Source organism: Haemorhous mexicanus, chromosome 2 (genome assembly GCF_027477595.1).
Source record: "Haemorhous mexicanus isolate bHaeMex1 chromosome 2, bHaeMex1.pri, whole genome shotgun sequence".
NCBI lineage: Eukaryota > Metazoa > Chordata > Aves > Passeriformes > Fringillidae > Haemorhous > Haemorhous mexicanus.
Genome location: NC_082342.1, coordinates 52,479,060 through 52,504,227, shown reverse-complemented (window position 1 = coordinate 52,504,227; position 25,168 = coordinate 52,479,060). Strand labels below are relative to the sequence as shown.

General features: G+C 41.0%; 1 protein-coding gene across 2 annotated transcripts; it reads left to right on the top strand.

The window, feature by feature from the left end:
• The first annotated feature begins 558 nt into the window (after positions 1-558).
• Positions 559-24,063, top strand: HSPH1 (heat shock protein family H (Hsp110) member 1). Of its 2 annotated transcripts, XM_059838824.1 has the most exons (18): positions 560-794; positions 1,759-1,816; positions 7,626-7,766; positions 9,432-9,554; positions 10,801-10,900; positions 11,660-11,793; positions 12,269-12,513; positions 13,392-13,620; positions 14,502-14,608; positions 15,841-15,974; positions 17,983-18,188; positions 18,985-19,116; positions 19,857-19,994; positions 20,413-20,538; positions 21,063-21,170; positions 21,278-21,397; positions 22,558-22,719; positions 23,204-24,063. In XM_059838824.1, exons 1-18 carry the CDS (start codon positions 688-690, stop codon positions 23,399-23,401), a joined length of 2,568 nt encoding a protein of 855 aa, XP_059694807.1. In that variant the 5' UTR covers positions 560-687; the 3' UTR covers positions 23,402-24,063. The 2 variants fall into 2 exon arrangements, with proteins under 2 accessions (XP_059694808.1, XP_059694807.1); XM_059838825.1 differs by lacking the exon at positions 18,985-19,116 and having other exon boundaries at positions 559-794.
• Positions 24,064-25,168: the final 1,105 nt, after the last annotated feature.

Sequence of the window (25,168 nt, the reverse complement as noted above, 5' to 3'; positions counted from 1 at the left end):
CAGAAGGTTAAGGCTTCTTCTAACAGGGATGCAGTCCTGCACAAAAGGCTAGAGTTAGACTGCTAGGGGGCAACAGGACATTTATATTATAATGGATTGTGGCACACCGAGACAAAAGCCCTCTGCAGAGAGCCAGTGATGCGTAGAATTAGCATATTCCGCCTGCCAGCGCAGGAGGGAGATACCTACGACAACGTGACAAAGAGCTCTAGAGAGGTTGCCCAGTGCATTAAAGTGGGAACATGGACAGGGAGAGCGGCTCATCTCGCCCTCTCCCGCACATTCCGGGCCGCGGAGACTCCGCTTTTCCCGGCCCCCGCCTCTCCCGGCCCCCGCCGCCTCCTCCGCCCCGCCCCGCCCCGCCCCGCGCGCCTGGCCCCGCCCCGCGCTGGGCCGGCGGCGTCCGCGGTCGCCGTGGGAACGGCATACATCACCGCGCCCGGCGCCGCCGATTGGCCGGAATTGTTCGAGAAGGCGGCCGAGGGCGGAAGCGGAAGCCGCACGTGGAGCCGGTGAGTGGCTGCCGCAGTTTCTGGAAACTTCGCCTCATTGTCATATTTAAAGCGGCGGCGGCGCCGCTGTGTCCCCTCCCCGTCCGCCCGCCCGCGCACGCTACGGGGACCGGCGGCCGCAGCAGCACCGGGAGCGAGCCGGGCAGAGCGGGGGCCTCCCTCTGGCGCCGGGGCCATGGCCGTGGTGGGCTTTGATTTGGGCTTCCAGAGCTGCTACATTGCCGTGGCGCGGGCCGGCGGCATCGAGACCGTCGCCAACGAGTTCAGCGACCGATGCACGCCGTGAGTGGGGGGGGCTGGCGGGCGGGGGACGGTCCGTGCCCGGCGGAGCGCCCGCCGTGGAGAAGGTGCTGGAAGTTTCGCGATGGGGCGTGGGGGGGTTCCCGCTGTGCGGGGCCAGCGCGTTCCCCGGCACTCGCCGCCTCCGGGGGCTGCCGGGGGTAGGTACAGGATGGCGGGGCCGGGCGGGAGCCCGCTGTGTGTCCCTCCGACCCGCTGTGTGCCCCCGTGCTCCCCTTCCCACCCCAACCCACTGTGTGCCCCGATCCCCTTAGCCGCTGGCTCCCGCTGTACTCCCCGAAACCCTGACCCGCTCTGTGCCCCCCGCCCCGGTCCCCACCCGCTTTGTTCCCCCCCGCCCGCTCCCCGGTCCCGACCCTCTCTGTTCCCCTTGTCCCGGTCCCGACCCGTTCCCTGCCCCGCAGCCGGAGCTCGTCCCGCAGGCAGTGCCCTGGGGATGCGGGGCTGTGCGGAGCCCGCTCGGGTCGTGCTGCGGCGGGCTGGGAGCGCCGGGAGCGGCCAGGAGGATCCCGTGGGGGCAGCCCGGGTTAAGTGGGACACGGGCGAACACGCTCCCACGCGTGCTGCGTAGGATGGGCTTTGCCAGCTGCTCCAGGGCAGCCCTCCTTTAGTCAGAGGTTAGATATAGAAAGCCTCTGGCTCCAAGCAGGAGTTAGTCGACAAGTTGGAAGCAGCCACGCACAGACGGGTAGGGTGTAGTCCGGCTGTGAATTGCGATCATCCTGTTTTACCGTTTGGATAAGCCGTTGTGAAAAGTCCTGGACTCGAGCCAAGGCTTTAAGACGGATAAAAGTGTTCTTGTAGTTTTTTTATTGTAAACTCAAAGAATGACACTTTGACGGAAAGACTTAGATGTTTTATCTGCAGTAGTAGAAAATGAATCCGTGACAGTTCTCAATCGTGTGTGTTGTCAGGACCGAGTTAATTAGCCTGTTGTTCTTTCCAGGTCGGTGGTTTCATTTGGATCCAAAAACAGAGCTATTGGTGTCGCGGCTAAAAACCAGGTAGGTCATTTCCTGCTGCAAACTGTTGAAGTACCAGTGTGTGTAAAGAGAGTTGGCTGTGTGTTTAAAGCCAAACAGCCTCAGTTTCTTGTTGAGTCTTTTATTTTAGAAATGCTGCACTATGCTGCCATGCTTTCTTTGGGGAAATGTAGGATGTTTTTGCTAGAATGCTTCTGCTCTCTCTTTCATTAATGTAATACTTTCCAGTTGAATATGTTTCTATTCTGACAAGTTAAGGTCACTGGGTATCTTTTCCTAATGATTGTATATTCCTTGTACTTGAAGGAAAACATTTTAAATTCTGTATATAATTTCTTAAAATTAGATGTAAGGGGAGAGGTTTGGCTCAGATTTTTAAAGCTATTTAGGGTACCTTACTACCTTTGGAGTTGCTGAAATTAAATGCTCTGATTTTGAAGGTGCAAGTCCTTATTTTGGTTTTTTGTGTGTGGTTTTTTGTTTTTTTTTTTAATGTGCTTTGAAAGATTGGTTGTGTTCTTTGTTAAAATAGTATTTTCAGTTTAGAAGGAGAACTTGATTCCAACAAGTCGCAGAATAACAAACTGTAATGATTAAAAAAATCCTTAAGTATTGTGTGCTGTTACATAACTGCTGCTGGGAGATCAAGCATGCAGCCTCAGCTGGCCTGTGCATCTCTGTCATGTAGCAAAAGGACTGCAGTGGGTTTCCATGGAGAGAGCACTGAAGGAGACTTTATTCCACTGTAATAGCATTCCTCTTAATTTTGAATAGCCGAGGCAATACGAGTACTTTACATGTTAACAAGCACATGCACATTCAGTTACATGTTAGCATTTGGAGTAATGAAGAAAATACATGTGTTTGTGGTTTTTTCTTAAATTTTATTTCAGCATTGCTGAGTTGACTGCTGACATTGTTGCAAGTCAGAAACTAGTATGATTCATTAGTGTGCAAAAATGAATTGTTACTCAAAATGGGAAATGATCCGAACCCAATGTACTCTCAAGCATGTTTCAGTATTGTTAGATTGTTCCGGTAGGTGCTGTGGAAAACATCAAGTAAGCTGCAAGTGAGGCAGTTTCTCTTAGATTGCATTTACAAGTGTGTATTTGCAGTGATGAACACCTGTGACTTCAGTTACTGTCAGACTAACCTGTTTGATGTTACTTGATTGAGTGTTTCATGCTTGGCTCTCCTAGAAGTTGAAGCTAAATATTTTTGCCAGGAAAAAAGAATGTAATACTTTAAATGATAAAAGATGAAAGATCATTTATTTTTGTAGTTGTAAGTGGTCCAGTTTGGCTGATGACCCGAGATGTGAATTGTGTTTCTTTTGTAAATGTGGAAGTTTCCTGACATGGACTACTGAGAGTTACATTTTTGGTGTCTTCAGGTGTAGTAGCTACTTAAATCAAGGAGTACAATGGCTGTTTCCATTTGAAAAATAAAAAGCAAAAAACTAAAAAAATCCCATAAAATAAAAAGAGGTTTTGATTGGTGACTTCTACAGTGTGATTTTAAGAGAGAGGTCAAAATACTCAAAGATGCTGTCTTTAATATTTGAGAAATTGTTGCTGGAGCAGATTTTCAGCGAATTTCTGTAACCTTTAGGTAAGTGTGGCAGCACTGGAGATGGGAACAGTACATTAGTTAAGAGATCATAATTCCCAGCTTTCTTAATTGTGACTAAGCAGGAAGATATTAAAACATGCTACAGACCTAATGGCATACAATTACTCTAAAAATATCTTAAGATTGTTCTCTTAGAAAAGGCTTTGAGGTTAATTCTAAATTAGGCCATAAAAGCTGCCAGAGTGTTTGCGCTTCTCTACCCACTACATGGTAATAATTCCTGCTGCTACGTTCTTCAGCCATACAGCTGTGAAATACGTAGCATTCAAGCACTCTGAAGTTGTGGCTATACAAATAAATAAAACCATGCTGGGCAACAATCTTCGACACAGGAACCTAACTACTCCATCACATTTAAGTGCTGGAATAGCTCCTGGCATGTTTTTTGGCCTGTGTTAACTTGTGCTCGTACTATTAATTGCTGAGCACTGTTTGGTGATTAGAATAAACCAAGGATGATTCTCAGCAGGCAGTCCAAGTGTGACATCTTTCCATAGACACAGCTGTCTGAAAGTTACTGTTTGTTAGCGGGAGTATGGCCTCCTTTTTTTTGTCAGGGAGCTTTTCTGTAGGAGAACTGTCCTAGTTGAGTAGTTTTTTAATAAGGATGTAGCTCAAATTCTTCTATTTCATGGTGGAAAATTTTTAATGCAACCAGGATTGATGCTTTTCTTTGAGGGTAGTGAATGCTAGAAATATTCCTTGGTGTGGTCAGCATTTGAGTTGCTATCATGCGGTCTCTTGGTGCCTGCCTAAATCTATTCTGTAGATAATAACACAGTTTCATCATTTCTCTCTAATAAAATAGAATTAAGTCTACTCTGAGATACTTGCATTATCTCTTAGGCTGCTCTAGTTGTCTGGTTTCTGTTGTGCTTTGCATTTCTGATAACGAATGCTTTTTTATGTCGCTTGCTCTGGGGAGCTTGCATTGTAGTTTAGCACATAGTTCAAGCTGATGTTAGCAAAATAAGTTCCAAGTTGTCTGTGCACTGTATTCTTCTTTGGTCTAATGCGGGATTTTGAGTTGCTGCTAGGTGAGTGTGAACAAGGAAATGATGTGATTTCAAAGTAGCACAGGGAGAGAAAAGTATTGAAATGTATTGGAACACTTAAGCTTGACACTTAGTAACTAGGAAAGCCCTTGCTTGCATTTAATGTAATAATGTTTAAAGTGGAGGTGGTGTGGCTTGGGTTGGAGGGCCAACTTGCAGACAGAGAAGCCAGTTTCATATGTAGTTGCAATCTTTAAACGTTTGAATTTGGTCTATGTTCTGTCATCCAAGGGGACAGAAGTGAGGTGCAAGGTGAGTGGCTCTGGTTGCCAGCACAATGAGCAGCAGAGTGCTCCAGTGCAATGCAGAGGGGGGGTTCCTGAACTGGGGGAGTGTCATGGGGAGACAAGAGCTGCCAGAAGCCTGCAGCTTGAGTGGCAGTGGCTGATGGGACCTAGGTGGGGCCAGGAGCAACACCAGCGGTTTCCCCCAAATATAAAACGAGCCCTTAGGGAGCCCTCGTGAGCAGGGTGTGGCACAGCAGTGCACAGGAAGGGTGCTGAGGCAGTGCCAGCCCAGCCAGGGAGCAGTGGCATCCACCTGGCAGAAAGCCACGGCCTCGCTCAGCTCCACACCCGGCACGGCTGGCACAGCTGCCCAGACAGCTCGGGCAGGGACACGCTGCCACTACTGGGTGGCACCTGCAGGGTGAGCCCTGCTCTCAATAGCAGTAGTGGGTGGCATCTGTGAGCACAGTTGTGGGATTGTGCCCAGGTACTCTTCCACCTACTGACAGAACTCTGGCAGGAGGTGAACAGGTTGAGGACTACCAGGGAGTGTGAGAGAGAGAGAGATGATATAGTGGAATTGCACCCTGCCTTCCCTGGGACATCCCTGGGAGGCAAACCTGACACACAGAGGATTCCTTTCTCTTTCTTCCACCTGCTGGAAATCAGTGACTTGAAGGAAAAGGGAGCAATCTGTCACCAAGGTTAAGTTGGCCTGTGTCAAAACTGCTTCCCTGAAGAAAGGGAGACTCCCTTTGGAAGGGAGCAGAAGGCCCAATATGCTGGCAGGAACCACTTCTTGGGAAAGTCTGCTGCCTCTCTGGGGTCCAAATTCCTACCCTGGTATGGCTGTCAGATAATTATCTATTATTGGTTTCTCAGGTTGGCAGTGATGAGGTTGCCCCAGGATGTCCAAAGGCAATGAGAAGAGATTTCAGGGCCTTGTAATGACTGCTTAAGGGATCAGGAGCACAAGTAGTGCTATTGTGTGTTCTCTATCCTTCCAGTGGCAGGAAATGAAGGAGGAAACAGGAAGAGCCAGCAGACCAATATCTGAGCCTGGCGCCATTGGCAGAATTTGGGGGTTTTGACCATGGGTCAGTTTACATGACAGCAGGACTGCTAGCAGGGTACACCTCTGAAGCAGGGTACACCTGTCTCAGAGGGGGAAAAGGATCTTTGCACAGGAGCTAGGAGGGATCGCTGAGAGTTTTAAACCAGATTTAGAGGGGGAAAGACATACAACCAAGTTTGCTAGAGATAAGCCTAGGGGGCACCACAGCAGTGTTTGAGAGAGAGTGAGGTCCTTCTAGTGAGGTCCTTCACCCTGCTGCCTTGGTGGAGATGGGATGGAGATCCATGCAGCAGCAGTGACACAAGGGTTATTATTGATATTGTTTAAAAACTGTGGAAGCTCCTGAGAATGATCTCATAGGAACTAGGGCTTCTTCTCTGCAAAAAGGGGCAGGATCAATAGCCCAGCTGAAGTGCATGCCCCCAGGCATCAATGCCTGCAGCACAGGCAATAAAGAGGAGGAGCTGGACACCATTGTGCAACAGTAAAACTCTGACACAGTTGCCATTGTGGCAGCATGGCGGGGGAGGGGGGGATGACTGGCACAACTGGGGTGTTACTCCTACCTGGCTAAAAACTGGCTCCATTCACCATCAGTTATGGTGAATGGAGTTAAATCTAGCTGCCAGCATATCACCAATGGTGTTCCCCAAGGCTCAGTACTGGGGGCCAGCCCTATCTGATATTTCAGTCAATGATCTGGAAAAGGGGATCAAATGCACCTTTAGTCAGTTTGGAGGTAAGGCCATGTTGGACTGAAGTGTTGATCTGCTGGAGGGCAAGATGGCTTTACAAAAGGGTGTCAACAGGCTGGATTGAAGGGTTTGAGAGCCACTGTGTGAGGTTTAACAGATGCAGTGTCCTGCACTTGAGTCACAACAACCTCATCTAACACTACATGGTGGGAGCAGAGTGGCTGGGAAGCTGCCTGGTGGAAAAAGACCTGGAAGTGCTGTTTGACAGTGGTTGAACATGAGCCTGCTGTGCCCAGGTGGCCAAGAAGGCCAATGGTGTCCTTGCCTTTATCAGCAGTAGTGTGGCCAGCAGGAGCAGGGCACTGATTGTGCTCCTGTACTCAGCACTGGTGAGGCCACACCTCAGATCCTGGGTTCAGTTCTGGGCCCCTCACTACAAGGAGGATGCTGAAGTGCTGGAGTGAATCCAAAAAAGGACAATGGAGCTGGGGAAGGGTCTGGAGTGCAAGTCTGATGAGGAGCAGCTGAGGGAGTTGGAGGTGTTTAGCCTGGAGAAAAGGAAGCTCAGGTGTGCCCTTATCACTTTCTATAATAACCTAAAAGGGGCACAAAATTGTACCAGGAGAAGTTGAGATTGGCTGTTAGGAAAAGATTTTTTTCACCAAATGGTTTGTAAACATCTGAACAGGCTGCCCAGGGAAGTGGTGGAGTCACTGTCCTGGGAGGTATGTAAAAGATGTGTGGATGTGGCTTTTGGGGACATTGGTGGACTTGGCTGTGTTAGGTAAATAGCTGGACTTGATCTGAAAGGCCTTTTCCAACTTAAACGGTTCTGTCATTCTAAATTAGTTGACTAAAGTAGTAGACTCTGGTGATCATGTTATGGTTCACCAAGTTGTCTCAAGGTTTCAGAGATAGATAGTTTTATAATCCTTAGTAAGTAATGATCTGGAAGTCTGTGTGTAAGTTATTAATGAGCTGATAAAAAGTACCAGACAGTAATTACCAGTGTTAAATAAAGCTGTGACAAGGGAGTGAGCAGTAGTCTTAAAACTTGACCTGTGCTTGGGGGCCTACAGAGCAGCACTAAACATTGCAGGCTGATTAAGAGTGGATTTCTAACTATCCCGTTTTTCTTTACAGCAAATTACTCATGCCCACAACACTGTATCTAACTTCAAGAGATTCCATGGCCGTGCATTTAACGATCCTTTTGTTCAGAAGGAAAAAGAAAAGTTGAGCTATGATTTGGTTCCCATGAAGAATGGTGGAGTTGGAGTGAAGGTAAATCTACAGTGTATCTTGCTGGGTTGTATAGCTGAATCTGGAGTCTTACATTTCAGCACCTAGTCATGAAAATATGGGTTTCTTTTAATTACCCTAAAGGTAGGTTGTTTTAATCTTTCTGTTAAAGAAGAGCTCTTCTACAAATAGACAGTTTTATCTTTAAATAGTGGATGTTAACCTACAAATTAAGGTTCATTTACAAATAATTGCTGAAATGCAAGTTTCCCCGTTGGCAAATTGCACATCTAGCTCAAACACACTGGCAGAAAAACTGCTAAGATAATTACAAGGTTGTATGGCTTTACTTCAAAGTATGACTTTCTGCCACTTGTGTGGAATGCATTGCAGCAGACTTACTAGGTGTTTTACAAATGCTTTAGAAAATAGTCAGAACTCCTCTTTAGAATGATTGCCTTAAGTGAGTGGCAAGTGTGTCTTTAGTGGACTGCCTGGAGTCAGCTACTAGCAAAAAGGTGTTCAAAACCAGCTCCTACCACATTGCAGGTTTGGCTCTTGCTTACATTTCAAGGACTTCACTGATAAAATGTCAGCTTTTCATAGAATAGGTGCCGTTAATAGCATTGTGTCCATTTACAGAAATATGTACAATTGCCAATAATGAAGTCTGGCTGGCATAAAAATCAGCGTTGCTTCACTGTTGGAGACTTTGGCTTGAACTGGTCCCTCATAACGTCAGTATTGATCAGTTCTAAGTAGTGCATAGATCACAGAAAAAAAGGGAAGATGCTCTTTCTTTTGCTCTTTTTGGTTTGTGAGGTTAACAGATAAATTCAGACAGAAATTACTGATTTCCTTTAATCGGTGTGTGTAGGAGTCTTGTACTATATGAGAATCTAGTGTTGGGAGAACTCTACTATTTGGTATTTTTCCTTTTTTTTTTTCCTTAGGCTGATTGGAAAACAAATTAGTATTTATTTCTATTTAAGTGTGGTTAGAAAGTTTTAATAATTGATTCAGTAAAATTCACTAAGACTGGGAGGTTCAGAGAACAATTTTTCTAATGAAACCGAAATACCTCACTTTCCCCCAAACCATACTAAGTGAATAAAAGAGAAGTGTTACTTTCAAGCATCAGCTGTAACATATTACTTCACTTCATCATTGTCATGTATTCTATTGCATGATAAAAATGGTGCTTCAAGAATAATTTTTGCTAAGAGAGCAATAAATAAACTTTTTGCTAAGCTTTATCTTAAGCTTTTAGTTGTTTCATGTGCACAGGTGAACTGTTGTTGCACAGTTCTTCCTTTCAGAGACACCTCACATATTTGAGCAGAAGGATAAAAGTACCAAGGAAAAATGCACAGCAAGTACTTCTGTACATTTTTTGCATTTGGCATCAGTTTGAAAAATGATGGCTATTTTTACTTAATGGTGTGCCACATTTTAAACTTGTGTCATATTTGGCCATTTCCTTAATCTGTGGAGTTGATACAGTTCTTGATGTTTTAAAACAGAATGGAATTATTGTTTCTATAAACACTCAGCTGGGAAATTAAATTGTAAGCCAAAGTTCTATAATGAAATAATGAAGCATGTCGTGATTCATAGACTATTAGCCAGCAGTGTATCAAAGAACATTAAATGTATGTAATTTTCCTTCAGCTGAACTAATGGAATTATTTTACCTATTCTATCCAGGTCATGTACATGGATGAGGAGCACATCTTCAGTGTGGAACAGATTTCAGCTATGCTATTGACTAAATTGAAGGAGACTGCAGAGAGTAACCTGAAAAAGCCAGTAACAGACTGTGTTATTTCTGTAAGTAATTGTAGTGCACAGGAACATTATGTCTTTTAACTTCAGCTATTGAGTGCATTTTGTTTCTATTCATGCAAAGTGAAAGAGAACTCTGCTAAGTACTTACAAAGGCATTAATCCAAACTAGGTTTAGAGCTTCTGACTTAAAGAAATCCTAGGGCTGCTGCCATATTCCAGACCCTGACTAGCTTCATGAACTCATTCTCTTGGAAATGTCTGGACCTTTGGACCCAAAATGTTTCTGGATCCAGGTATAAATCCTTCTGAAACAGCTTGCTTTCATGACTAAGCATACTAATTACTCATTGAAGTAAATACATATGTTTGTGGTTTTTCTTGGATTTAAAACAATTTTATAACTTTGAACAATTTCCTTTGTTTATGAAGATTTGCCCCCTGTCAGCTGAAAGTTTGAGTTTCTGTCCTGTTTATCTTCATCCTTTCAGCAAACTTTGTTTTGTTTCCTTCACTGTTGTGACTGCACAGAAAATGACCTCAGATCAAGATCAGTCATTCCATTGCAAAGCCCCAGAATAAAATAACACCTGCCTCTCTCTGTTCTCAATGACTCTGAACAAGTCTGTCTCATGTTGCATCTAGGAATATTTAGCTCTGTTATTATTAGAAATGTTGATTCTCCAGTTGAACCTGGAAAGCTAGTTCTTCATGTGTCCCTGGAAGGGGGGACATCAGAAGGCACTGTCCAGTGCCAATTCTAGAGATCTGAAAATAGGAAACTTTCAGCAGCATATTCCTTCAGAATTTCTTAGCATTTCTTGCCCAAAGTAATTTCCGCCAAAATAGATTCTCTTCATTTGTTATCCCTTATTTCTTTGCATCTCTGACATCTGTAGTATTGCTGTATGCTTTTAGTTCCCTCTTTCCTTTTTTGGGCCTGAGTCTACCTGCTAGTTCTGATTAAGGTATTCCATGTCACTGTCTTCATAATACCCAGTTTCACATTTTGGGCCAGCACTTACTGTTATTAGCATTTGTATACATATAACTCATTTGTTTCTTGCTAGTGTGTGCTCATGTAAACTAGCTGATGCTGGTTTAATTCCATCTCTGACTAGAAAATTTAAAGTGTCAGTTCAGTATGGAAGTTACATTTTAGAGGCTTGCAGTCAGTATCTTCCTCAAAGAGAAGGAATAGATACAATTTTTAAATTAATACTTTAAAATAAATAGTGTAGTGTCTCATTTTTTGGAAATAACTTTGTATTCTCACCTACTTTTTCTTCAGGTTCCGTCATTTTTCACGGATGCTGAAAGGAGGTCCCTCCTGGATGCAGCTCAAATTGTTGGTCTAAATTGTCTTAGATTAATGAATGACATGACAGCAGGTAAGTAGGATAAAATAGCAGCTGTTCCTGCAATTGACAGGTGGGATAGAGGGTGCATTTAATTACTTTAAGAAAAAGGACTGACTTGAAAAGACAAATATGAGACATAAATACTTGTAAAACTCACTGTTCTTTTCTTGGTTTAATGCCTTCATTGTGAAGGGGTAGATGAGATCAAGCTCCATTGATAATTTTCTCCCTGAGCACTTGCTTAGGAGTCACTACATGTGCCTGGACTACTTGTTCATTTAGTGTACTGCCCAGATGCACAGTTTAGACACTCCTATCGGAATTTCACTGATTAAACATCAACACCTCATAACTTCCAAGGCTTTGTTTCAGTATAGTCAGGATTTTAAACAGACACGTGGCTCTGCTGACCATTTATACGACTCTCAGACAAAACTTCCCAGCTTGGAAGATACTCACTGGAAATACAAATCTGGATTTGGGTTTTCATGTTAAGATGTTCTGTGTTTTTGATTACTTTGCCAGGCAAAAAAAACCCCACAAAAACCAAAAACCCCAAACAAATGCTTAGGGAGCATATATATGACTAAGGGAGTGTGTTCTGCTTTTCAGGTTCTACAGCTTAGATTATTGGAACAAAGCTTCCATGAAGATAATATACCTTGCACAGCTGTATGTCTGGATTTGTCTTTATGCTTTTGATCTTACAGCTTAATGCTCACAGGGATGTTGTGGTATGCCCCTGGAAACTAGAGATTGTGTGGATAATATCTGACACTTCTTTTGCAGTGGCTCTGAATTATGGAATTTATAAACAAGACCTTCCAGCTCCTGAAGAGAAGCCACGGATAGTTGTGTTTGTTGATATGGGACATTCTGCATTTCAAGTATCAGCCTGTGCATTCAACAAGAGTAAACTGAAGGTAGTAAGATTAAATGGAAATAAAAAGGTTTACCAGCAATTAGACTAAAATAGCCTGCCAATCTGCCTTCTATTTTAAATTCTGAAATAATTTAATGCATGGAATGTGGCAATGAGTCAAAAGGCAAAGGTTTTCATCAGTGTCCTTCACTTCATTAAAATTGTTTCAAACAGGCTGTAAATTTCTTGCAATACACAAATATAAGATACATAATACTAGTGCTGTAATTTATTTTGCTTTATCTGAATGTGTGTGTATGGATGAAAATTTTGAATACTTAGGATTGTCACTTAGCTACTTAGTCTTATTTCCTCTGTAAAAGTGAAGATCAATTTTTAGCTGGTGTGGTTGTGCATTGGAAGGTAGGCTGACCTGTCTCTAACATTATTTTGAAGCAAGGACTTGCTGATATTGGAAGACTGCTATTGCCTTTGATTTTATTAATGTTAGACTAAATAGTGTTCTTTCAAACCAGGTGCTTGGCACAGCATTTGACCCTTTCCTCGGTGGCAGAAACTTCGATGGAAAGCTGGTAGATTACTTTTGTGCAGAAATAAAATCAAAGTACAAACTAGATCCAAAAACGAAAGTTCGGGCTCTTCTTCGTCTGTATCAGGAATGTGAGAAACTGAAGAAACTAATGAGTTCAAATAGCACAGACATTCCCCTAAATATTGAGTGTTTCATGAATGATACTGATGTATCTGGAAAAATGAACAGGTGGGTTCTGTACAAGACAGGCATTTGCTTTAGTGGCCATTTTTTTAAACAAGTGTTTCTTTCAGTGTTTGAAGGAAGCCTTATGTGCTAAAATAAAGTGTAAGTGCCGAATAGCTGTGGCATTTTGTAATGCTAGAATAGCTAAGGCTGGGAAATGTGATGTTCAGCTACTTGGGTAATGTTTCAGTGCAATAAAGCATGCAGAAGAAGATTAGATTCTTTTTATAGAATATGTTCTTAAAACCATAGGTTTATGCTTGCAAACCAGAGGGTTGGTTGCATATTTTGACCTTCTGCATATTTTAGGTAACCTAAATGCCATACTCTCTTAAGATAGCAACAATTTAAGCTTTGTTTCTTTTTTTCTTCTTCTTAGTGTCCTGTGGATATTGGTAGAGAAATGGAGGGCAGAAACAGTGCTTATGGGTGATGACTTGATTATGGTCCAAGTGTAAATGAAGTCTCTCTCTTGCACATGTTCACAGGCGTGGCTTCATTTGTTAGTTCTGTAGCTACTGCTAAGAGTGGCGGGTTTTTTCTTCCAGTACTTAGGCAACAGTTTTTCATTATAAAGGGAGTGTCAGCATTTTCTGATTTCTTATCTGTAACCTCTGCTCTGAGGCAAATACATTAATAGCTGCTCAAACAAATCCCTTATCTTATTTAACTACGGTGATAGTGGCTTAGGAAAATTTGAAAGCAGGTGTTTGTGTACTACCTTGTCTATGGTTGCCACTTTGGCCTACTCACAGGAGTTTAGCTTTAGGTCTCTCTGCAGTGTAGTTAACCAACCTGGTCAGCATCAGTTTGGAAACAAATACCAGGCAAGGTTCTTATGGGACAGGCATTCTTTAGTTAATTCCATTTTTTTTCCTTAGGTCACAGTTTGAAGAATTGTGTGCTGACCTGCTGCAAAGGATAGAAATGCCTCTGCTTTCATTAATGGAACAAACACAGCTGAAAGTGGAAGATGTAAATGCTGTAGAGATTGTGGGAGGAGCAACCCGTATTCCTGCTGTCAAAGAGAGGATTGCTAAATTCTTTGGCAAGGATGTCAGTACAACCCTGAATGCAGATGAAGCCATAGCTAGGGGCTGTGCTCTGCAGGTATAGTACTGGCAACACTAGATGAAATTAAAAGATGTATTTCTTCCATGAAGAATTAGTCAAGCAGTTACGAAAAATTGTAGAAGTGGTCCATTTTAAAGTACTCAAGGGAACATGCGTGTTCACTAGGTCTTTTTATGGGACTGTACTGTTTAAAATGTCCAGAGTACTCCTCTCTGGTGCAGTACTCCATTGCAGGATGCATTCTGGAAGGAGCCCACTCTGCTCTTCAGAAGAACACGATCTAGGGATCTTTAATGCCAAAACTTTAAGTTGTTTTCAAGCTGAAAGATACTCCTTATACCTTGTTGAGTAAAAGTATCTATGGAGAGCCCAAACTACTGCAAGTTTGACTTTCCTGGTCTCAGCCTTGCCAGCAATGTGAAACAGGCTTTATTCTGTCTCCCTCCCATTTTTACTGTTTCCAGCTATATTTTACAAGCAAACCACTCATTGTGTGTTCTTCCTTTTCTCCTTTAACTTCTTGTCTTATTTCACCCTCTTCTCTTTGACTCGTTTCTTTATTCCATCTCACTGACATCTTCCCATTGCCAGCAATCAGTTATGTTCAGGGAAAGAAGCAGGACCCTTTAGATAAACACTTCTTCTAGGACTAAGCACTGCAGCATTTCCCTTTTTTATAGTCCTGCTATTTTCTTAGTGTTACCTTTACTCACAAGCTGCAAAAGGCCTACTAACACAGCACATAAACACTTGTGTGTGAGATTTCTCTTCTCATGCTGCACTGAAATTGAGTATTGAAATAGTTCTGCCTAATCAATACAGTTCTCACTTGTTGAAAATGTTTTGCTCTCTTGGGTATTGGAATAGAGGACTTAACCAGCTTTAATGCAAGCTTTTTTTAATTATTATTTTTTCAGTGTGCCATTCTTTCTCCAGCTTTTAAAGTGAGAGAATTTTCTGTGACAGATGCTACACCTTTTCCAATATCTCTGCTGTGGAACACAGAAGCAGAGGACACTGAAGGGTAGGTAGCTCAGACTATCATTCCATGAAGCTTTTGACGTTCATAGTCCAGGGGTTGTGTTCTTGCTTGCATTTAAACTAGGATTTTGGCATTCTCATGTAGAAAACCCATAGGCCATGTACCAGAGATGGTTGACAGGGAAGATTGTAAAGACACAGGTTGAAATTTGAACTGTAATTCCTCATTTGTAAAAATATAAATATTTTTTAAAAGTAAGTGAGAGAGCTACCAACTAGTGTCTTGTCTTGCCTTTATCTGGTTGTCAGGATTAGGAATATAAAATTAGATCAGTCCTTGGGTCCTGATTCCACTTTGCCTTCTGGCTTTTTGTTTTTCACTCAAGGTGTGCCTTACAGCTAAGATTCTTGATTTATTAGTAATATTAGGTACTATAGGAAATATTGTGAACTTATATGGATGTTATTTATCTGACTGCAGGAGGAATTTAACACCTAGCAAAAATTTAACATTTGTAAGAGTAATTTCTTGCTGCAGTCTCTTATGACTGACATCTGTTACTAATTGTACCATGCCTGTGGGAAATGCTGTTGTTTTCTAGGATGTAAAGAGCTCCAAGTTCAGCCTGTAGAAAAATCACAGTTGTAGAGAGATCTGTTCATACCTTTTTCATGTTCTTTGTAGTTCAGCTTTTTTATCTTCTGTCTGTTTCCTGTGGAGGTGCAGGACCTAATTGTTGTGTCACTTATGAGAGCAGCCTGTGGGTTCATGTTCTAGGTAAAGCTCTCATTTTCTCCCATCTAGGTTATTAGATGAGATCTTCCACAGTTAGGAGACAAAACTTAGTTGGAAATTAGGATCAGGCTGGCATAACAGCGGACATGCCGTAGAACACGAAGTAAAGCTGGTTGTTTTTCTGTCATGTTGAGGAATGAATAATAATCTGGTGTCAGGGTTCTCAACTGAGCCATGGAACGTAAATGAGCAAGGAATTAACAGGGCTATAATTATCCCTTTGAGACTGAGGAAGGGTGCAAATTATGATTCAAAATACACTATTTCAAGCTCAAATAGTGGAATAGGACAAGTTCTCATTACAGTAGAGAACAGCAAATCCTTTTCCCTTGCAGTACAGTAGTGAAGTATCTTTATTGGAATTGTTCAGAAGGGTAAATGTTTCAAAACGTGATGTTCCTCTAAAGAGTTCTGATCCTATATCAAAACCTTCCAGATCAAATACACTGCTTAAAGTGATACTTTTCCCTTAATTACAGAGTTCATGAGGTCTTCAGCAGAAATCATGCAGCACCCTTTTCTAAGGTACTTACATTCTATAGGAAAGGTCCATTTGAGCTAGAAGCTTTTTATTCTGATCCTAATGGAGTCCCATATCCTGAGTCAAAAATTGGTAAGTAGCTGTCCTGGAAATAATGTTGTTTCCAATAGAACAATTTGGAATCAAAGAGTAACTGTTGTTGTGCAGTATGGTTATGATGTATATATTCAGGTTTTTGTCTCTGAAGGACTCAGAGTATTCCTGAGGCAACTGAATTGGTGTGTTTTCTTTTTCTTGCTTATAATGTTGCTTTGGCTATACAAAGAAATGAGGGGGGGAAAAATCAATGCCTACAACTAAAACGTGGTTATCACTACTAAAGATAGCTTTTTAACTTTTTAAATGTTCTTTTCTGCTTATCACTGAAGCAAGCTAGAAATAATTGAATAATATCTCCTATATATAAAAAAAGCATGTCTTGAATTACTAGTTGTTGTTTTTACCTGTACCTTCTGGGATTGACATAATGCTGAGTAACTTCATCAAAGCAGTCTGAAATAGTGGCAGCTATGAGACTACAGTATTGATTTGTCTATGTAACATTTCTAAGCAGTTCTTTCATACTTTTTGACAAACTGCAGCACTTGACAGTGTTGATACTTACAAAGAGCTTACAACACGGTTAGTTAGAAAAAGACTGATGGTAAAGACAGGCCAATTAAATAATTGTTCTTGACTTCTAAACATGCAATTAGATGTTGTTTGTTTGCATGCTGTGTATTTTGAAAAACCAGCACAATGGAGAGGGACTTATTACAAGCACAAGTAGTGACAGTACAAGGGGGAATAGCTTTAAAAACTGTAAGAGAGCTGGTTTAGATTAGATATTTAGAGCAAATTCTTTGCTTTGAGGGTGGTGAGGCACTGGAATAGGTTTCCCAGAGAAGTTGTGGATGCCCCATCCTTGGACGTATTCAAGACCAGGTTGGATGAAGACCTTAGCAACCTGGTCTAATGAAAGGCAGGGGGTTTGGAATGCAATCTTTAAGGTTGCTTCCAACCCAGGCCATTCTATGATTTTCTGACTGTATTCTGCACTTACAGAAACATCAGACTTCCTTTTGTGGTTAACTCTTATCATAAAGACTGATGGTGGGGTTTGTCAGTGTTCAATTAATTTGACTTTGAAAAATGAGAAACTGTTTATCTGCTGTTCTGAAAACTGGTAAGAACAGAACAAGATCAGATTTGTTTCAACTCAGTTGCCAGTTAATTCTTTGCTGAGAGCAGAATTATTGGTATGACTAGTGGGTGAAGTTGTAGTTCTAATGAGACTGGCAAAAGAGAGAACATCTCACACAACTCCAGTATTATTTGATTTACAAGAGAGAGGATTGCATTCCATAGCCTGTGAGACAGGCAGGTAAAAGCTTTTGTGTTTGTGATCTAGATCTGTTGCTGAAGGAATGGTGTGTGCAAATGTGTATATTTGGCCTATGAAATTGGGGAATTTGTACTTTGCAGCTAAGTGAGCATTCTGGTCTCCAGGTCAGTCTTCTGGTAATCCATGAATAAGGAAAAATGCCTGCAGTTAATGTCAAGGACATCTGATTCTTCATTTACTGTTGAACTAATTGTCTATTAGTTTCACAACGCTTGTTTCAAGTATTACAGTAGTTACAGAACACCTAGGTTCTGCCCTAGAATAAAAGGTAATGGCAGACTTGCATGGATGTTAGAAGCTAAGGAAAGCCTCTAGAAATACTGTTTCCATGTTGGGCAGTAACTTGTATTAGAAAGGTACCGCTTAATATTGGCATTAGACAAGCCCTTCAGTAGTTTTCTTTCAGCCTACTAGTAACACAGAGAGCACCAGTTCTGTATTTACTCTGTATTAGGTGTGTCAGGAGAGCCTACTCATTGATTTATAAGATAAAGTTGGCTGAAAAGCAGTGTACTTTGGTTTTGTTGTTTTTTTTTTTCGTAGTACTCATTTAATTTGAGGGGCCATGAGATTAGCATGGAGGCTTCATCAAGTATTTAGAAAACAGTTTGTTTATGAAAAAGGGAGATATTTTCCCGGCTCTGTAATATTACTTACTTAGTTCCACTGTGTGAGTTTTGATTCTTTTGGTTTTAGGTAGGTATGTTATCCAGAATGTGGCAGCCCAGAAAGACGGAGAGAAGTCTAAAGTCAAAGTGAAAGTCCGTGTCAATACTCACGGCATTTTCAGTGTGTCCACTGCATCTATGGTAGAACCAGTCAAAAGTGAAGAGTGTGAAGATGTCAGTGTTGAGACTGAACTGGAAGCTCAGGACCAGAGGCCTGTTGAAAACTTCAGTGATGTAAGTTGACCTTTCTTGTGTGTGAATGTCCTTACTGATTGATGAAAGTATGTTCTGCTGTTAAGTACTCTGGAAGAAAAATACCTTCCTCTAAGGAAGCAAAAGGAGATTAATTTTAAGATGTGTGTAGCTGTCAGGAAATTGTCTTTACAAGAACAGGAGACAATTTTTGCTATCTTGAAAGTGTGTGGATTTCAAAATCAGTTATTGGGCAAAGTGCCAAATAGCGGCAGGTTGTTTGAGGGTGGGGTTGCTTACAGCTGCCATAGTTATCCAACTGTTCCAAACAGGAAAACTAGATTTGGATTGTTAATCATCCATGCACTTTGTGTTGAAAGAATTTGTATGTAACCCTTTGTATCAGTCAAGTTTTTTGAAACTTTTTGTGTGAAAGGAAAAGCTGAATTGTTTTCTACAGCGTTGAAGGAGAGGGGAGCACTGGGGAATAATGCACATTGTTATAGTCTACTTGATCTTTTAATAATTTTGAGGGGGAAAAAGTAAACATTATGACTCAATAAATTAAAAGGCCCTTTTTGTAAGAAAAAGTGGTAGCACGTGCACACACGCACACAAGTATTGTGCAGCAAGCCTGGCACTGGTAACATTTTCATGAACTCCTTCTGAACTTGCACCTAGTCTGTATCTCCATAGCTGAAGCGTGTGTGTTTCTGCGTGTGCACAGAATGCTTTCTAGGGCACTCTGTACCGTATGTGCGTCAGAAGTCAAGTGCCCTATACTTAAATGCAAGTGCACATGCCTTCTACATCCTTTGTGCCTGGGCTTTCATTTCAGAAAAATATCCAGCAAGAGAACAGTGAGGCTGGAACACAGTCCCAGGTACAAACTGATGGTCAGCAAACGTCACAGTCTCCCCCTTCATCAGAACCTCCCTCTGAAGAAAACAAAATCCCAGATGTCAAGAAAGTGAGTGACCCTTTAACTCTGTTGAAAATGTTATCCTATATAATGGCTTTTAAAATGGTAATATATTTCAGGAAAAGTAGGAACTTGGTGTTGGAACCTTTTTCATTTTCACATCTTTACTATAGTGAAAAATAATATCTGTATCTTGTGATGATTTCTGTACAGAGTTTGCAAAAGGATTCCTGCAAGAAGCCTTTCTCTACCACTTCCATATCTTCTTGCAGCGTTGTACAACTCATTTATTTGGGTTGCAGACATTTCAATTTAAACAGCAGTTAAAGGCCAAGCTTATTAGGCCTGCTGAGGGAAGCTGGGGTCAGGAATTCATAAATCTAAAAGGAAACAATCAGTGTGAAACATTTGTCTGCATGTTATTGCTAGTGATTTCGTTTGTTCATCTGTATGAGATGAAAAATGCTTTGGGTTAAAATCTTAAGCGCTATCAGCATCATTAGTGAACTGCTACGTTACAGATGGACCCTTCTGGAAAATCTGCAAACACAGCATATATCTGAGGAATGTCCTTGCTGCAGCTCAGTGCTTACTGTCTGGAAACAGACTGTAGGGAGACTAGGATAGGAGGTGGAATCCCCAAAAGGAAAGTGTCTCATGAGCATATTTTGAAGATTTTAAAAGAACAACCTTTGTGTGTTCTTCCTCTGAATGTGTCTTTCATCATAATAGTACTTCATCAGAAAGAAGTCAGGAAAATTATCTTATTTTTCTTCTTTCTAACTCAGACAAATGAGAAGAAAGGCGATCAGCCCCCAGAAGCTAAAAAACCCAAGATAAAAGTGAAGAATGTGGAACTACCCATTGAAGCTAACTTGGTTTGGCAGTTAGGAAAAGATCTCCTCAATATGTATATTGAAACAGAGGTGAGTTAGTGTGGTTTAGACTGCTTTCTTGTGTGCAGTTACTAACCATTCACCTGCTTCTCAAGGCAGCCTCTGTTCTTGTACTGTCACCCTGGAGTGTGGGCTCAATTCACAATGAGCTAACATACTGTCTGCCTTCTAACACATAACTGAGAAATGTTTATCAGAAAGATTGAAGTGTCCTTTATAGCAATTAGTATCAGAGCACTGATCCGTGGAATGGCATCACAGATTCTTTTAAACTGTTGTAATCCAGAGAAGTGCAATCCATTTCTTCAGATCAATCTATTGGATAATAATGAGAATTTCAACAGTTAGGTGAACCAAGGCCTCTGGTAGACTTTACAGGAGCTGTGCTTCATAGAATGCTGTTTGAACATTGTTATTTTTTAATTAAAATATTTTCTGTGGTATACAGGGAAAGATGATTATGCAAGATAAACTGGAGAAAGAAAGAAATGATGCAAAGAATGCAGTGGAGGAATATGTATATGAGTTCAGGGACAAATTGTCTGGACCATATGAAAAGTTTGTTTGTGAAAAGGTAGGTTATGATTTCAGGAACTTCTCTGAAAATACCAAGTATCTGTTTTGTATACCTTGGTTAAATTTGCTCAAAGCCACCCTGGACATAGCTGCAAAACCAGAATTCCATTTGAATGATGGCAGTGACTAACGCAGAATAAGGCTTAGGTGTAACAAATATATATCCCTGAAAAAAGGTTTTGTCACAAATGGAGTAAAGTTTTTTTTCCAGTTGGTGACTGGAAGGGGAAACTGTGTTGCTTTATGTGTAACCAAAACCATGAATTAGAGTTACACCCCAAGCATTGACCTAATCAAAGACAAAAGTCTATAAATGCTACCTTTGTTGTAGATGTGTATTTCTTAGTCCAGAAGCTGGCATGGTTTAAGTAACTAAATCAGGCAAAAGCTGCAGTAGAAATTAAATTTTTATACAGGAGGCTAAGGATTCCTGTGTATATTTACCTCTGTCGTGTTACTTCAAGACAAACATGATTGGTGTGTATTTCAGTGTTTGATGTGTTGAATTATATTGACACACAGGATCTGCAGGGATTCTCTGCCCTCCTAGCAGAGACAGAAGGCTGGCTGTATGAAGAGGGTGAGGATGAAGCAAAGCAAGTGTATGTAGAAAAATTAGAGAATTTAAAGGTAGGCCTGTTAATATGCCCAAAAAGCAAAATTTCCAAAAGACTGTGCTAAACAGCATTAATGAATTTTAATGAATCACATAAACATGGAGAAATTGCTTTTTCTAGAAATTAGGTACTCCAATTGAAATGCGCTTTCAAGAAGCAGAGGAACGACCAAAGCTATTACAAGAATTGGGACACAGGCTCCAGTACTATGCTACAATAGCTGGGGAATTCAGGAATAAAGTAAGTGGCCTTTTTTTAACCACAGTGCTTCGGTGAGGCTCATTGGCTGCAGGGCTTCGAATGCACTTTCAGATGAGCTGTGAACTGCTGCTATATAGGTCACAAATTTAACACCACAAATGTTTCCCAGTAGTCAAAAAATCTCATGCAGTGTGTCATATCTTCAGTTGCTTGATACTTCTGGATGTTTTCAGGCTGAAGAGGGTGTTCTTATAAAGAGTTTAAACTTGTGGCCTGATTCTTGACCTTTAAAAAATTGATCTGACTTTTTTAGAAATGTGCTCCTCTTTCAGGGACAAGAATTATTGTATGGTGAGAAGCATTAGTGTAAAACCTAGCTGCAGATAAAGTAAAAGACACAATTTTGTTATATGCGGGTATTTGGGGTTTGGTTTTTTTGTGGGGTTTTTGTTTGGTTTTTTTTCCATTGATATTTGTAGATTATGTTCTTGATAAGCTTTGCAGTCTGAAAATTTGCTCCTTGAATTTCTGCTTAAAATTTTAATAGGATGGCTCACAACACTCAGACTAATTAAATCTGAGACTTAACATCAGAAACAATTATGTCTTCACAGCTATAGATTACAAAATTAGGTGAAATCATTAGTAGTGTTATATGTGAAATAACTAGCATCATTGTACATAGTATATTTAAAAATTTGGTTTTATTTAAGAATTCTAAATATGGATTCATTGGTTGTGTTGCTGGGTAGGTCCTTCTCCTGATAGTAGTTAATTGTGTAACTATAACATTGTATGCAATGCTAAAGTTGAAAACTGTGATCCTTTCCCTGTACATCAGAATCTCAATGTCTAAACTACCTTTAGCACAGGTAGCTCCTCTAGAACGGGAGGCAATATTTTTTTTATTGGCTTTGTTAAGAATGTTATATTTTTTGCATTACTTTTTTGTGAGGCTTCTATGCCATCTGTGAAGCAGATTTCTTGTTCATTTGGGTAAAGGAAGCTTTATATTCACATCTGTATTTCCTGTTGTCTCTTGCTGTAATGGATCTCCCTTGTGGCTAACTTCTATTTGTTTTGACCATTGGAAGAGATGTACGAGTTATAAATAATTGAAACAGACTTGTTGGCATAACTTCATTACATTATTAACACTTGACAGTGTTAACTAATACAAAATGTTTGTATTTGGGCAGGATGAGAAATACATCCACATTGATGAGATGGAAATGATGAAAGTAGAGAAGTGTGTTAGTGAAGTGGTAGAGTGGATGAATAATGCTGTGAGTGCACAGGCTAAGAAGAGCTTAGATCAGGATCCAGCTGTGCATTCAAGTGAAATTAAGGCAAAGCTACAGGTAAGTACCATAAGAAACTATCTTTAGAGGTTGGTGCTAAAAGTTACTGGTATCTGTGCCTTTTGTCTTCCCCAGTTTCATCTTGCTTCTCTAGTGTTCTTGAAAGGTAGAAAGTATGGAAAGGAGGAGATCCAGCAGAAAGCAGAGGAGCTCTAGTGTACTGTATACAATTCTGTGGAGCTCATTAATATTTTGTCTCTCAGTCACCTTAAAAACTGTTTTTCAGTGTTTTACTGAGAGACAAAATAGTATCAAAAAAACCAATGTGAAATCCTAAATACTTAGTTGAACTTTGCCCACAGAACATCAGAAAGTATACCAATTAATTTATTTCAGAGTACAGTAAGTACTTGTCAGTTTGGACTCAGGGGAACAAATGCAGAAGCCAATTTCAAGCAGTCTTTTGGACACAGGACTTTTGGCACTAGGGAAGCTGGTGGCTCCTTAATACGCATTCTGCCCACATCTTCTCCATCTTTTTTAGGAGTTAAACAATGTCTGTGAGCCTGTTGTGACACAACCAAAACCAAAGGTTGACTCTCCTAAGGAGGAAAACCCATTAAGTGAGCAGAATGATTATAAAACTGAAGACATGGGAGATGACAAAAATTCTGAAATGCCTCAGCAAAACGGCGAATGTCATCCAAGTGATCAAAACACCATTAACATGGACCTGGACTAAGCCACTGCACTTGCAGCAAATTATTTCATCCCATGACAGAAGATGTTTTGGCTGTCACATGTGATGGGGGTGGGAACGCATTGTTTTGGAAACTATTTATATTTTTTTTCTTAAGACTTGTCTGGGAATATGTTATGTTGTAGGAGGAAGAATAGTAAAAGTGTTGGTCATGACTATCCTAAAAGGAAAATTGCCTTGGTAACTTTCAGATTCCTGTGGAATTGTGAGTTCATACTAAGCTTCTGTGCAGTATTTAACCATTTGCATCACTAAAGATGAAAAGAAGCTCTTGCTTTGAAATGTACTGCTCCTTTAAAAGGTTGTAACCGAAACACTCGTAGGCATTTGTAGATGCCAAGGTAGTTTTCTTTTGTCTGGACATCTAATTGGGTATGTCAGAAAAAGCCAATGTCTGTCCCCTTCATAAGGACTTTGCAGGAGAAATCCTTCTGTCTGAGGTTTTTGATTGTTGCAGTCCAAAGTACTTATCAGGTAATGAGATGGTGAAATGTGTTAGTAGCATGCAGAAACGCTTACGTTTCATCTCTTGCTAAACAATACATTTTTCATGTGGGGTACATAAAATGAAGGAAATGCTAATTCTGTTAGTGTTATTGTGAAGCTTTTTAAAGAGCTTTGAAATAAAGTTCATTTTACTGGTATCTCCTGACCTCTTGAGTTTAACTGTTTGCAGTACTTCTGCTCTAAGTGTTGCCCTCCTCACAGTTTGACAGGCCATTGCTTTGTGCTTCTGTGCAGGAGAGTTATAAACACATGTAAAACTCTCACACTTTGCACAGAACCAGTTGTACAGTGAGATGAATGTAATTTAGCTCCTTAATGAGTAATGCCTCTTTCTTTTCTTTGGCCCAAGTGTTGTAAACACCTGAAAGAACCTGGAAACTTCACAGATGGTAGAGCATAGGACTGTGTTTGTAACTGATGCCTATATAACTTAGGTTACAAGGTGCTTCTATAGCTTGAGTTATAAGATATCAGTATAACCTAATGTATCTGTATAACCTGATACCAATACAACCTGAATCATAACTTTTATACCTAGGTAACTGATATAAATAACTTCCTATACAATGTAATGGCTAGTATATGGTTAACTAGTTGCTTAATGCTGAATAGACAAAAAAAGAAGGAAAAATTCACCAGGTGGACAGCTTTAGAGATAGATAAGTATAGTACTAATGAGAAATTGGCAAATGTAAAGGCAATTAGCCACAAAACAAAGAATTCAGGCTGGTTAAGCCCAGACAGACCAAGGAACACCGTAACTGCACATGCTCTGAAGGCAAGGTTGGAAAGTTCGATGCAAAGAAGACCTTGGAAGCCTTCATCAAAGACCCCTGATGACCCCTGAAATGGGGAGGCACAGGTGCAGTGCAGAAGAGCTATCCACTAACCATGAGATCATGCATGTGATGATGTTGCAGTGACACAGTGATACTGGGCAGTACTTACTCTCTAAGTACACCACAGCACTTGACAAAAGTAGGTGAGAGTAAGATGGAGAAATCCTCCTCATCACCAGTGCTGCAAGAAGCAAATACCTCCTGTGTAGACATCTGTGGGATTTATTTCCAGCCTAATGGAACCATGTAACTTAGAAATTGTAATCTGCAGTTCAGAGCAAGATGTTAAAGCCTGGTTGAATACTTAGGCCATGCTCTGCTTTTTGTTATAGACTAAACTGAAATAATGATATTTTCAGCCCATTCAAGTTGCTCTGGTTAGACCTTAGTAAAGGTTTTAAAA